This window comes from Typopeltis vanoorti, chromosome 11 (assembly GCF_054136105.1).
Source record: "Typopeltis vanoorti isolate ZY-2024b chromosome 11, IOZ_Tvanoo_1.0, whole genome shotgun sequence".
NCBI classification, from domain to species: Eukaryota; Metazoa; Arthropoda; class Arachnida; order Uropygi; family Thelyphonidae; genus Typopeltis; species Typopeltis vanoorti.
Genome location: NC_143559.1, coordinates 74,322,427 through 74,338,574, shown reverse-complemented (window position 1 = coordinate 74,338,574; position 16,148 = coordinate 74,322,427). Strand labels below are relative to the sequence as shown.

Below are 16,148 nucleotides of genomic sequence, written 5' to 3'. Positions count from 1 at the left end.
AAAATCAAAATTTAAAAAAAAAATAAAAAAATCTTTTCTTGCAAATGTACTTACTTTCATCTGTCTGAGGAGCTGAGAGAATAGCACTGTGTTTCTTTTTCACCTCTTCCACATTTGCTTGGATTTTCTCGATGTTGTCCCTGATTTCTTCCACCTAAAAGAAACGAAATATATATCACTAAAAATTAAAGAAACCACATACATATCAGTGATAAGTTTCCTTTCCTCCCTCTCTCATGTTTAACAAAAGATGGGTGGGAGAACTAATAAAAAACAATGCTGAATGTAGCAGCAAGTGGCTGTTTATTTTATAATCTCAAATTGAAGAATGAAAGTGATAATTCTGAACTTGAGATAATAAAGTTATAAAGTTCTTTTAAACTGTTTGCAAGTAATACATATTCTCTTTTATATTTAAATATTTATTGCTGAAGGTGATGTCAGGCAGAGATAAAGTTTTACTTATAATTACACTACAGTGCCCTTAATTTGGGAACGTAATAATCAGTCTATCCAATTATCCTTTCTTCAACCAGGTAGATTAGTGGATTATTAGCAAGTGAGGTTATAACAATCAATTAAATATGTATAGGAAAAATTGTAATTTTTCCTGCAATTTACCACCTGGATGTCAGAATGGTTGACATATATCCACTCTCCAACCAACAAACTGCAGAGGGGGGGGGGAGGTGAATCCTATCGTGGATATAGATGTTTGTGACTGTATTTAGGTGGGAGATTAATTTCATCACCTAGTGTGAGACCATCACCTCATTAATAAGAGGTTTGATTTCGATCTGTCTCTAGAGTAGAGATTCCGGATTTCTGGACTATGTAAAGCTATATGATAAATAATACTAATATAGCATAACTTTACAGCCTTTTGTGGATGGAAGACAAATTAAAAACAAAAAATAAGCCAGTGTTATATAAGAATCTTATATTGAAATTAAAGCAAAAATGATTAAAAATACTGAATTGATACTTTGCTAAACCTGTAAACAGTACCATTGACAGGGTGTAGCACAGAGGCAGCTGCCTCATGCCACTGCTTAATTAAGGGTGCTTATTCAGCCATATTGTGGTAGGCGGCGTATTAGGGCAACAAGATATTTTACATCTGATGTACATGGAATAGATTTATTTGAAGAATTAAAAATTCACTCAAAAATAATACAAGAGAAAAGTGGTCTTTGCCAAATTTTATCATATGCCGGCAAAGGTTGATCGAATAGTAGAGCCTCTGCTACTAATGGCTCAGTTAGTAAGTTTGAGCATGGTTAGTAGTTGGAAGGGGACCAATCGTTTGATGCTGTTGGCACACTCTCCCTCGATGAGTCTTTGGACTCCCTGGAGGTGTCTAATAATAATAATAATAATAATATAACCAAAATCTTGTAGAAATTTATCTCAATGTAACCACTGCCCTAAGGATATTGTTAACAATTCCTGTTGGTGTAGCAAGTGCAGAATGAAGTTTACCCAAGCATAAACTGATTAAAAATTATTTGCGAACAGCAATGACCCAAGAAAGATTGGTTGATCTAGCAACTATATTGATAGAGGCAGACATAGCTTATAATAATAATATAAATTTAGAAGAGCTTATAAAAAGTTTTATTGTGCGATATCCCAGTAGAGCAAACATTTCATTAATATTATTACATAACTGTTTTGCATTAATGTTTCTCTTGTAATAAAAACAAGATAGCAAATGAAGATTTTCTTATATTTTTGTCTTATAATCCATTAGGGGTAATATTTAATTGTTTGCCTCAGGGCACGATCTAATCTGGCAACGGCCCTGCCTGTAAAACATACTTTTAAGTGTTCATGAAGAGAGCTTTTATATTTTCAGAACTGAGACCAGCTAATGAAGTGTTTCGTATAAGGTTAAACTTCAGATGGCTGCATCAACTGAATTATTTCATAAAATCCATTAGCAGTTTTTTTTAAGAAACTAAAACATACTAAAGCATTTGATGTGAAGTCAGTGGCTTCTATATACACACATAGACTAGTCAAGAAGATACTTCATGTGCAAACTTGTTGCATAAAAATGCAACCTTGGATAAAGGATTAAACAAAATTAGGCAAGTGTTATTAATTTTTTAATAACACCTGCCAAGAAATTATATTTATTATGTGTTAGTTCTGTGTTACTATGAGAGTTTAATGATTTATAAGAACACAACATATAAAAGCAGCAAGCACTTCATTAGCAGATCATGTGGTGGACATTCTTCATGCTACCGAGATTTAGAAAAATATGGATGTTCACTTCAGAAGTAAAATCTCTTCTGGAAACCAGCATATGCTTTGTAGAGCATTCTTCTTCTTCTTATTATTATTATTCAGGCCTCCATGGAGTCAAAAGACTCATCATGGGAGGTTCTTCCTAAGAACATAAAGTCTGTCAAGAATCATCGAGGGGAGGTCCTCCCTAAGAAACACAAAGTCTATCATACCACGCCTTAAACTCATTGACCGTTCTCGCTCTCACCACTCCATCAGGCAATGCATTCCACGGTTCAACCACCCTCCATGCAAAGAAACCACTCCTCACTCTCTTGCTCACAGTTTCCTTTCGTAACTTCCAGGGATGGCCTCTTGTCATCACTCCTTCCCGCTGTTCAACCAAGTGAAAGAACTCCCCAGTGTCAAGCCTGTAACCACCTCTCAACAGTTTAAAAGTCTCAATCATATCACCTCTCCCTCTTCTATCCATCAAACTCTGCAGTCCACATTCCCTCAGCCGATCCTGTTATGTCCCTATTCTATCTTACGATTTTGTTTATCTTACAAATTGCCTTCATCTATATTCTTCTAACTTCTACTTTCAAGACATCACCAAAATTCCTACTAATATCTGAGTTATTGTTCCCCGTGGTATCCCTAGTATTTGTATTTTAACTGTGCCCTTTGGGATATTTAGTTTAAGATATTTTATACATAAACAGAGAAAAGGAACTCAAATATCTGAAAGTGTAACTATTGCAGTCGTGACACTATTTCTTGTTACTCAACATTAATTCTTTAAACTTCCCGTTTCTTAACATTAATTCCCCGCGTGATTAGGCTCGAATGTTTTTAAGCGGTGCATTGGATTAGCGATATCAGACAACTTTTTTTTTTTAAACAAAAGGTTTATTATTTCTCTAAACATGGTACATATCAAATTACTCAACTAAATTACTTACACACTAAAATTAGCTTAATACAAGTAGATGGGCTATGATTCGACAAAAGTTACTACGATCATGCCACCTAAAAATTTCATGCAAAACATGAATTCACTTAACATGGACAAATTAGATTACCACACACTATTAGATTATTCAACATCAAGTACACTAACAAAATCATTAACTACTCTAGCACATACTTATGACAATTCCGATTCTCTACACATCACACTAGGCATTCAAATTCCTCAGGCTACTTGATTACTCAATTCACACTAATCCAACTCAATATTAACAAAACCATTTACTTCATTAACACACAACTATGTCATTAACTCTCCTCTTACAATATAGTAGGCACTCAAGATTCTTAGGACAATTAATTATTCACAAATTATCAACACTAGCTAGCTTACTTTTAACACTCTCTATCAAATTCTAAAGTCCTATTATAATTTCTCCCTAATCACTTTCACAGTTCCGTATTAAGATAATAGTACCTATCACAAACAACTTCTAGTTAACATAAGACAAACTTCACAATACCTTTCTTTAGCTTCACTTACGGGCCTTTACCTTCTACTGAACGAACTTGCTTGCATAACTTCTTGCAATTCAGGGCTATATAAACATCTGCGCGGTCGGCTGTACTATCTGAAACGAGGACATCGACATCTTCACAGTTTCCTATAACTCCATGGCATAATTCGCTTTCTACATAGGAATATGGGAATAGCTTTCCTGCTCACCTTCGATTCCTTGTTGTGGCATGAGGATACAAGCCATATCTCTCCACTCAGGAACACCGTGAAATCCACTAGAAAACCAAACTAAAACCACCGCGACTATCCAAACATTTCTTCTCCTCTGGCAAAAAGGCAGAAAGGCCTAAAGCCTCCTTGACTATCTAAACGTCTTCTCCTAAACCCAAAAGAGCCTACTCCTTGAAAAAGCCACGAGGGGAGGGGTTACCAACCCTTTTATAGCTGCTCCTCTAACGGCACCCTTTCTTACTTCTTTTTCCCGCCTCCTACTTGTTTTCCGTCTGTCTACCAATTGGGTAGCATTTTGCCGCCATACGTCATTTTGATCGGCAACTCGTAACGAAGTTTCTATCCGGGTATAGGCCCTAAGCGATATTCCGTTATTTCTCTTGTTAGCCTCTATCTTAACCCCCTTTTAAACCTTTTCTCAGAATTCTACTTAATGCTTAATCTGTAGCCTCTTACATAGCGTATTTCATGACTCATTCTTTTATACTTATGTACTTAACTCTTTCATTCTTAATCGCATTACTATATTAATTCTTAGTTAGCTACTTATTTAATACAAATTCCTTGTTTAGTCATAATACATTCTTTTCTTTTGTTATCTTAACTAAACAATAGACCTTTACATTTCACTCAATTTATACTGGATGCAAGAATATTTTATTAATTAAATTATTCCTTTCATGCAGAGGTTTTTATTTATGTTATTTAATTTATGTTACACCATGATAACTGAGGATATTATATTCTCAAGATATCAGGTGTAACAAAGGTCCCCCCTTTAAACAAAAAAAATTTCTTTAAGAGAAATTTCTTTTTCCTTTGAGGTGTGCCTCTTTCCCCTTTTTCTTTCTTTTACTTTCCTCCTGACCATAATAATTTACAAGTCTTGTACAATCAGTGAGTATGCGTGCAGCCTTCATAGCAAAAGGTAAATCACAAACTGACCACTCACTTATAGTCCTTCTAAGTTTAAATATGAAACACAAGAAGTCGGCATAAATAAACTGCTGCTTAGATTGTACATTCACTTCTTTTCTCCTTTTCATGTTCCATCCTGTGTGTTTAAAATAACCTCCAGATCTTTCAAGTCTCTCAATTAAATTAACATCGACCCTTTCCTGACTACTTTCCTCTAATTTCCTTTCCTCTACACTTTGATCTTCCACCACTTTGACGTTTGTAATGAGGTGAGTCTCAGTCTGGCAGTTGTTTTCGCATGATGAAGTTAATGAAGAATCAGCCTGGCTATCAATGCATTCTTCATTATCCTTCTTAGATTGTACTTTTAGTACGACATTAGTCTCATTCATCATCCTGCCCTGATGTGATTCTCTATACTTCCTTACCTTATATTTTCTCTTTTTACCTGACCGCTTACTTCCCATAAGGAACATTTCATTACTAGAGAAGTTGCATGAGAAATCATACTTCTCTAGAAATCTTATGCCTAAAATTATTTGTGAGCTTGGGCGAGATGTCCTGGGGAGGACCAACAAATCCTGCCAAACACACATATTAAACTCAGGTAAGTATATCTGCACTCTAACCTTCTTATTTACATAAACATTAGAGGTCGCAATCCCCGATAATCTGATCAGTTTCTTTGACTTTGAAATGCCTCGCCATACACGGGATTTTATTCTTTGAAAGTAATTTTCCGTTATGACAGAGGCCTGTGAACCTGTATCTAGTAATACATCACAATGCAAACCTTTTATCTTACCCTTAATTATCATCTCCGACTTTCCTTGTTCGTGATTCCTCTTCCTATCTACATAATTATGAGGAGTTTGCCCAAACTTCGACTCATATCTATTATTATTCATGGAGGATCTCCTATTTCTAAAACAGAAACGAACAAAGTGCCCTATCTCGTTACAATTGAAGCATCTAGGAGGCTCCCTTCTGTCCCTTTGCTCATTAACTCTTCCTTGATTCTTTGAAATCACTGTCTCTTGCTGTGGAATGACTCCAGATAGTTTCTGCATAATTGAGTCTACTCTGTCTAGAAGGGGTCTCTGCAGACTCTCAACTTCTTGTTTAACCAACTTAATTGTATCTTCAGTTTTGTTACAATTAGGCTCTGGGGTTCTAGCAGATAATGTTCCTAATTGTTTCATTACCTCACCTAACCTATCCATAATGGGTTTCTGTAGTATCTCGATCTCTTGCTTTACAATATCTCTTATCTTATCTGAATCAATATCAGACTCTGCCAAATTGTTTATCTCTTGCTTATTACCTTTATCTAGTCTCTCTCCTGTCCATGATCTGTCTCTCCCTTTCTTACTCTCTTTAATATGTCTCTGCTCTCTTTCAAAAGTTTTCTTTTCTTCAATTACATTCACTGACGCCTGAATATGTGCGGGACGAAAGTCTCCGAGCAATTGTTCTCGTTCTTTTACAGCATCATAACATTCTCTTAAATTAGATAGTTTCTTATCGAATGCTGTTTCATTCAACTCAGGTTTGACTCCCTGCCTGAATTGTTGGAAAATGGCCCAGTCCAAGTGAGGTTTTTCTTCACTATTGACACTTAGGGAACTAGCAACCGTCAGTAACCTGTTATGGAACTCAGCCACACTTTCCCTTTCTTCCTGAGAACACCTCTGGAGCTTCCATAAGTTTGGTCCTAAACTTCCTAGTTTTGAGAACTCAGAAATTAGGACTGACTTAAATCGGGAGTAATCCAGGGTTTCCTTGAGAATGGGGGAAGAATACAGGAAAGCTTTAGCCTTTCCCACCAGTTTATTTCTGAGTAGGACTAGCAACTGGAAATCAGTCCATCCTCCAACTCTTCTATATAACTAAAGAAATTTAGGACATCATCAGTCTCCTCACCCGAAAATTGTGGGAACACCTGCTGTGGGTTAATATACCGAAAAAATTCGCTGTTATCCATGCCTAAACTACTGGCGGGTTCAGTCATACTTGCATCCAATTTACACTAGTTAACCTTCAAATTTTCTCTACAAAACTTATCTCAAATTTTTCCTCTAAGTTGTCTGATCTGCTACCAAAACCAACTTATTGTAAATAGCTTATAATTATGGTTTAATTAGCTAAATTACATCCTGTCGACTGCGCCATTTGTTATGTCCCTTTTCTATCTTACGATTTTGTTTGCCTTACAAATTGCCTTCGTCTATATTCTTCTAACTTCTACTTTCAAGACATCACCAAAATTCCTACTAATATCTGAGTTATTGTTCCCCGTAGTATCCCTAGTATTTGTATTTTAACTGTGCCCTTTGGGATATTTAGTTTAAGATATTTTATACATAAACAGAGAAAAGGAACTCAAATATCTGAAAGTGTAACTATTGCAGTCGTGACACTATTTCTTGTTACTCAACATTAATTCTTTAAACTTCCCGTTTCTTAACATTAATTCCCCGCGTGATTAGGCTCGAATGTTTTTAAGCGGTGCATTGGATTAGCAATATCAGACAACTTTTTTTTTTTTTTTAAACAAAAGGTTTATTATTTCTCTAAACATGGTACATATTAAATTACTCAACTAAATTACTTACACACTAAAATTAGCTTAATACAAGTAGATGGGCTATGATTCAACAAAAGTTACTACGATCATGCCGCCACAAAATTTCATACAAAACATGAATTCACTTAACATGGACAAATTAGATTACCACACACTATTAGATTATTCAACTTCAAGTACACTAACAAAATCATTAACTACTCTAGCACATACATAAGAGCTCAGGAGACAGCTTGCAGGTGTAGCATGGAATGAGGAGTTAGCTGGAAAAGAGATCAATGCAGCTTGGGGGATTTTCAAAAAATATTTAGTGGATGCAATGTCTAAATGTATACCACGGGGGAGAAGGTTAAATAAAGTAGGTGTGAGATGGATGAATAAAGAGATTGAGCATGCAATACAGAGAAAAAGGACATTGTGGAGGCAGCATAAGAGAAGTGGAAGTAACCAATTTCATGAGGTCTACAAAGACCAGGCAAGGAGGGTGACTTGGTTGGTGAGAGTAGCTAAAGAGAGGTATGAACAGCAGTTAGCTAATGAAGCTAAAAAGAATCCTAGGGAGTTCTTTCGATATGTAGCCAGCAAAAGAAAGAATGATTATGGAAGGATGACATTGATTGGAGGAAATGGTATAAAGACAGCTGTTGCAGAATGTGTGGTTGAGATACTTAATGAGCAGTTCATAAAGATCTTTCAATCTTGTGAATGTGACTTCATGGAGAGATTAAGAGCAGTTGATGATGGGGAGGAGAGACTGACTGTAAGTGAGCAAGAGGCGTTTGGGGAGTTGAGTAAACTAGATGTAAATAAGGCTGTGGGACTTGATAATATATCACCGCGTATTCTGAAGGAATGTGCCAGAGAGTTGACACCTGCCTTGACATATTTTTTTAATATGAGTCTTGCACTTGGTCAAGTCCCTAAAGAGTGGAAGGAGGGCAAGATTGTGCCACTTCATAAAGGAGGTGATCGAACTCAAGCATCAAACTATAGGCCTATCTGTGTGTCAGGTGCTGTGGTTAAGTTGTTGGAGAAGCTTGTGAGAACTAGGATTCAGAGGTGGGTTGACAACAAGGGTATAATCTTTGATGGACAGCATGGATTTGCTAAAGGGAGGTCGTGTTTTAGTAATCTACTTACTTATTACAATAAAGTGACTGCTTCCTTGGACAGAGGAGAAGGATACACAGTAATATACTTGGATTTCACAAAAGCTTTTCATAGAGTACCTCATGATAAGTTGACAGTCAAACTAGAGCAGATGGGGTTGGATATTAGATTAGTGCATTGGATTGGAGACTGGCTATCTGATAGGTATCAACAAGTTGTGTATGGGGGTGCAATATCCAGGAAAAGGAAAGTCACTAGTGGAGTGCCTCAGGGATCTGTTTTAGGGCCATTACTATTTAACTTGTATATTAATGATATTGGCGAAGATTTGGATGGAGATATTCAATTGTTTGCAGATGATGCAAAGTTGGGATGAACCATAAAGAGTAGTGAAGATGTTGTGGCCTTGCAAGAAGACTTGAATAAATTGAGTGATTGGGCAAGCAAATGGGGATGTGAGTTCAATGTTGCAAAATGTAAGGTTTTAAAATTTGGAAAACAAAGATGGGATGCAGAATTTATGCTTGGTGACAATATATTGTTGGAAGTAGAGGAAATAAGAGATCTGGGAGTGATAGTGGATAAGGATCTAAAATTTAGGGGACACATCGCCAAAATTGTGAAGACAACACAAAGACTTCTGGGAATGATGAGGAGGACACTGACATGTAGAAGTAGGGAGATTCTTGTTCCATTGTATAAGGCTTTGATTAGGCCACACATGGACTATTGTTCCCAGATTTGGTCACCTGGTTTTCAGAAGGATGAAGAGATGTTGGAAAGGGTCCAAAGGCGACTGACTAAGGTAGTTTCTGACCTCTGGAATGTCGAATATGAGGAAAGATTGAAAAGATGTAATTTGCAGAGTCTAGTGGAGAGAAGGAAGAGGGGAGATATGATAGAGACCTACAAGTTGGTAAGGGGTTGTTATAGGATCAATGGTGGAGAAGTTCTACTGGAAACTGTATAAAGAGGGTGTGAGTAGGGGAGTGAGAGGCAGGTTTTTTTCGTGCAGAGTTGTGAATCGTTGGAATGCCTTGCCTGAGAGTGTGGTGTCTGCAAGGAGTTTGAATGTGTTTAAAGACCCGGTATGATGAGATGTGTGTGAGATAAAAGGACCTCCTAGATGAGTCTTTGACTCCATGAGGTCTTGTTCAATATTAATAATAATACTTATGACAATTCCGATTCTCTACACATCATACTAGGCATTCAAATTCCTCAGGCTACTTGATTACTCAATTCACACTAATCCAACTCAATATTAACAAAACCACTTACTTCATTAACACACAACTATGTCATTAACTCTCTTCTTACAATATAGTAGGCACTCAAGATTCTTAGGACAATTAATTATTCACAAATTATCAACACTAGCTAGCTTACTTTTAACACTCTCTATCAAATTCTAGAGTCCTATTATTTCTCCCTAATCACTTTAACAGTTCCGTATTAAGACAATAGTACCTATCACAAACAACTTCTAGTTAACATAAGACAAACTTCACAATACCTTTCTTTAGCTTCACTTACGGGCCTTTACCTTCTACTGAACGAACTTGCTTGCATAACTTCTTGCAATTCAGGGCTATATAAACATCTGCGCGGTCGGCTGTACTATCTGAAACGAGGACATCGACATCTTCACAGTTTCCAAAATATGACTCCATGGCATAATTTGCTTTCTACATAGGAATATGGGAATAGCTTTCCCGTTCACCTTCGATTCCTTGTTGTGGCACGAGGATACAAGCCATATCTCTCCACTCAGGAACACCGTGAAATCCACTAGAAAAACCAAACTAAAACCACCGCGACTATCCAAACGTTTCTTCTCCTCTGGCAAAAAGGCCTAAAGCCTCCTTGACTATCTAAACGTCTTCTCCTAAACCCAAAAGAGCCTACTCCTTGAAAAAGCCACGAGGGGGGGGGGGGGGTTACCAACCCTTTTATAGCTGCTCCTCTAACGGTGCCCTTTCTTACTTCTTTTTCCCGCCTCCTACTTGTTTTCTGTCTGTCTACCAATTGGGTAGCATTTTGCCGCCATACGTCATTTTGATCGTCAACTCGCAACGAAGTTTCTATCCGGGTATAGGCCCTAAGCGATATTCCGTTATTTCTTTTGTTAGCCTCTATCTTAACCCCCTTTTAAACCTTTTCTCAGAATTCTACTTAATGCTTAATCTGTAGCCTCTTACATAGCGTATTTCATGACTCATTCTTTTATACTTATGTACTTAACTCTTTCATTCTTAATCGCATTACTATATTAATTCTTAGTTAGCTACTTATTTAATACAAATTCCTTGTTTAGTCATAATACATTCTTTTCTTTTGTTATCTTAACTAAACAATAGACCTTTACATTTCACTCAATTTATACTGGATGCAAGAATATTTTATTAATTAAATTATTCCTTTCATGCAGGGGTTTTTATTTATGTTATTTAATTTTCATGTTACACCATGATAACTGAGGATATTATATTCTCAAGATATCAGGTGTAACAATCCTCATAACCAAAATTGTACAGTCCCGAAACCATCTTTGTCATCCGTCTCTGTACCCTTTCCACTGTTAATTTATCCCCTTCAAATCCTGGGGACCAAATCTGAGAACAATAGTCTAAGTGTGGTCTGATCAGAGACTTATACAACAGAATGATAACCCTTTTATCTCTGCATGTCAGTGTCCTTCTCATAATTGCAGCAATCCTCTGTGTTACCTTCACCACCTTTGCAATATGTTCCTTAAATTTCAGTTTTATATCAATCATCAATCCCAGATCTCTTGTCTCCCCTACTTCCTCCAGTATGCAGCATCCCATCAATGTTTCCCAAACCTCAAGATCTTACATTTTGCTGCATTAAAGTGACACCCCCATTCATTTGCCCATCTATCTAGCTTATTCAAATCCTCTTGCAGGGCTACCACATCTGCACTATTACTAATAATTCTTCCCAGCTTCGCATCATCCGCAAACAACTGAATATTCTTAAGTGAAATAAATTTGGCTGTAAAAAACTGCTAAAGATTGGGGAGATTGTCATCGTCTACCAAACCAAGAAGATCCTTGACTGTATTCAGAAGGTTCAGTCAGGAAATTAAGATCACAGCATGCATCTTTTGCAATCTTGAGGGGAAAAAAGAGCTTAAAATTGCTGTTTTTTTCTTCTTCTTTTTGTTGATATTAAGAGTAGTTGAATGACGAACTATTTGAGAAGGGTAGACATATTTGTAAATGAAATGTGCCATACATAATCCAGTAATTTTAAACTAGATTGGTACTAATAATTCTGTTTATACATAATTACACAGTGCTACTTTTCATCATCATCAAATTCCTGCCACGTACCCTCGAGGGGTGTACAGGATATGATAGTACTACATGACAAAAATTATATCATTACTAACTTTCTATCTACAATTTTCCTCCAAATCAGTCTGTTACTTATCAAGACTCCAACATTATCAGATCTTATATTTCTATCGTCTAAGGCACTTTGTACCGCATCAATCCATCTATATCTTGGTCTTCCTCTGGGTCGTTTTGCTGCCAACCTGGCAGAGAACACTTGTTTTGCTAATCTTTCCTCGCCTATTCTATTTAAGTGACCATACCACCTGAGATTAGCTCTGCTAACGCATTCCTGGATGCTGACAATGTCTGCTACTTTTCATATGTGGAAAATTATTAACCTTCCCAATGAATGGGACTAAAAAAGATTTAAAAAAAAATACTATTAGTGGATGGTAGAAGACAAATTATGTAGTATATATCAGGGGCAGTAGATAGTATGGTATGGATTGTAATGGTAGATAGATGATCGATTATAGATGGTGGGTTGTCCCATCTCCCAAGGACTTATCACAGTAGAGTGCACTACTGTGATGAGTACTTGAAGTGCATGGGAAAGTCATATAATAATAATATGTCAATTATCATAATTATTTTATTATTAATTTTTTAATAAAAAGACAGGCCTTTTAAACTCAAAGAACTATACAAGCTAGTCCAGAGCAGACTTTTACAAATCCATGCTCAAGGTACAATTCAAACCCAAGAGACCTGTTTGGAGAGTGGGTATGCTATTCACTCAGCCAACCAATATTATAGTAATATCTTGATGAAGGCTTTCTTCATTTCAGTAAAATTATGGAGACTATAACCTGGTGTTAGCAATAATTACTTTAATTTCCTGACATTTCGACATTCATATTAAGGTCATCATCTGGAGTATACACACACATATATAAAGACAAGCTATATTACATTTAGCTTGTCTTTATATATTTGATTAACAATGATTTGATTAACTGTTATTCTACTGGCCTGATCTCTAGTCAGGACAGGAGAATCAATCTACATAAAGCTATATTCTATTTATAACATCATCAGAGAACAAATTCATATAGATAGTTTTAATATAGCAAAAGTAGCGGCCTAATCCAGATTTTACAATTTCATAGATTAGGCCACCACTTTTATTTTTTATTTTATTTATTCAAGGAACTATACAAGCTTGTTCAGAGCAGGCTTTTACAAACATCCATGCCTACAGTAGGATTTGAACCCACAACCTGTTTGGAGAGAGAGAGTATGATACTTATTTATTTCTTTACCTAGTCCGGAAACCTTGCTCTGGAGACAAAACATGGAACTTTTTCTAGCCACTTCAGGCCTCCAATAAGAAGAACGGTTGGTCTCATACCAGGCGATGAAATTCACCTCCCACCTAAAGACAATCATAAACATCCAAGCTCATGGCAGGATCCGAACCCACAGCCTATTGGTTGGAAAGCAGCTATGCTAACCAGGCCAGTAATGACTTCACATATCAACCATCTCAATATCGAGCAGAAGAGATGTTTAGAATGAAAAAGAATAAATTTATTTTTTTAGGTTGTCAGCATGGGCAAAAGTTGATGGGTATCAGTTTAATGTCGAGAAATGTAAACTTATGCATTTTGAGATAAACAGATTACAAGCTGTGTATCACACTGATGGCACTGTACTCCAGGAAATAGATGAAGCTACAGATTTAGAGGTGGTGGTAGATAGGGAGTTCAAGTTTAGAGGACATATTGCTAAGGTAGCCCATAAGATTACTTGGCTATTGAAGAACACATTAACAAGTAGAGATAAGGAAGTTGTTATTCCACTTTATAAGACCTTGATTACTGTGCTCAAGTCTGGTCTCCTGGGTTTCTTGGGGATGAGGAAGTTGTAGAGAAGATTCAGAGGCAAATGACCAAGATGGTGAGTGGTCTGCAGAATGTTCCCTATGAAGATAGATTGAGGGTGTGAGGATGTGTTGATCAATACCTTGGGAATATCATGAGTAACATTAGATCTAAATATTTCTATGGCCCGTGTCCAAAAACAGGCAAGGTTGGCATGGGTCTGCTTCAGAACAAGCATGGTGGAATCTATATTGATCAGTACTTAACTGAAAGGTCTCTAAGCAATGAAATTCTTGATGACCTCTTCCTTCACTTTTGAGAGTACTAAAGTGAGGGCAATGGCATGATCATTTTTAACAATAGGCTGAATAAAAGTTTGCTTTCATGCTGTTGGATAGATGCCAGAAAAATAGGACAGCTCATAAAGGCAATAGAAAATGGCCATGCTTTAGTTCAGGAGTAGAAGTGCTTAGAAATAGAGAGCGACCATCCAGGTCAGTGCTATTAGTATCAAGACTATTGAACATTTTTTATGATATCCTTTCGATGTAAGATCTGAGAGTGGGTTTTTGAAACAGTGGTTTTTTTGGGGGGGGGGGGAGAGATTTGCCTCAGTCATCTAAGCAAGAGGTTAGAGGGAAAAAACGGATATCAAGTGTCTGCATTATCTTCAGATGTTGCCATCTTCCCATCAGGATGACAGACAGCTAGAAACTATGTTTCTAAGCTTATTTAAGTTAAGGGATATTACATCCCATATTGTTTCATAGCCGAATAAGAAACTCAAAGAGTTTCATGCCGATAGTAAATATATAAAGTTCGGCGAGTCCAAGCGTAAGCAAATACCTGGATAGTGTTACAACTGACCCTAAAGGGAGTGCAACACTGAGGCAACTCATGATAAGGGTGGAGCAAGCTTCGATCACTATTCTTGATATTTCCCCATAATGTGAAACCCAGCTCCTAGGAGCTGTATTACTGTTCTACATTATGAGTGAGAGAAGGTCACTACCCAGACCGGTTTCAACCTTTATTGAGGTCTCATCAATGAGTAGGTAGACCTAGAAATACCAAGTTTGTAGCGAACAGAACTTACATATACCCTACTATGAGAATTGCCAAGGAGGTGTCCTAATAAATTATTAATTATGTGAAGAGCCAAAGGCTACAATTCGGCAACATATAAACTTATTTAAGTTAAGGGATATTACATCCCATATTGTTTCAGTGTTGCACTCCCTTTAGGGTCAGTTGTAACGCTATCCAGGTATTTGCTTATGCTTGGACTTGCCGAACTTTATATATTTACTATATTCGGCATGAACCTCTGAGTTTCTTATTCGATTATGAAACAATATAGGATGTAATATCCCTTAACTTAAATAAGTTTATATGTCGCCGAATTGAAGCCTTTGGCTCTTCATATAATTAATAATGTTTCTGAGCTGTTTCTAGAACAGCTAGAAAATTATCACCAAATGTGATTTAGATTTGTTGATTTTTTTTTTTAAGTTGTAAACGCTGCTAGTGTAAACTAAAAGAGGCTGTTGTTTTTTTAACTTGAGCCATTGAATGTATGACGCACTTTTAGCTTGAACTAATTCCGCAAATTTGTTGGAAAACCAAGGCTTCGATAAAGGTTGAGGATATTTGAGTGGAATGAGGATTCAAGGCACTCACTCTTACCTACCAAGAATAATTTCAGTTATTAAATCAGAGCAAATGCTTGGATATGGAGAGTGGAAGCAATAATCAGATCATGGTCAAGAGACATAGAAATTCAGAATGTTATCCTAATTGGCTGCTTCATCATGGTACTACAGGATATGGAGCTGAGACTGGCTATTAGAAAGATGATCTGTAGAAAAAGAAACACAAACAAGGTTATTGTCAGAGTTGTCAAGAGGAGAACTAACATCAATGGTGTATTTCAAGGGAGAATTGGTTAAGAAAAGATCCAGAGATTTGGGAAAATTCTGAGGATTATCTGAAATGTTGGTTGGTAGGTTAACAATTCCTGCAATTAGACAAAACAGCCAGGATCACAGAGCTAAACACCTTATCCTAGAATTAAGGTTATGAAAATTGAGGGTATTGGGAAGATCTTGGTACTTAAAAGCCTGCCAGAATCCACTGATGATAATATTGAGGTTAAGAATTCATGTTAGATTGCTACTAACAGCAAACTCTTCAGTTTCTCTTCTAGCTTGGGTCTCTGAAATTAGAGAAAGGGACATATTATTATTACATTAGCCAGGCGATATCAGCCCAGGGGGACTTTTGGCCTCAAGCACCACATGTCGCCACTGGGCATGGTCCTCTGCGACTGTCCGCCACGTTCTGGTCTCCAGCTCGACAGCCTGCAGGTCTTCCTTCTCCTGATCAGC

At 36.9% G+C, this 16,148-nt stretch overlaps 1 protein-coding gene across 1 annotated transcript in view; it reads right to left on the bottom strand.

Annotated features, from left to right (window-relative positions):
- Positions 1–16,148, bottom strand: part of LOC150101745 (syntaxin-1A-like) — a 374,196-nt gene that overhangs the window by 112,183 nt on the left and 245,865 nt on the right. The window contains exon 3 of the mRNA XM_090401045.1: positions 55–154. Within this exon, the coding sequence (XP_090257171.1) occupies positions 55–154 (100 nt within the window). The remainder of the gene's footprint in view (positions 1–54; positions 155–16,148) is intronic.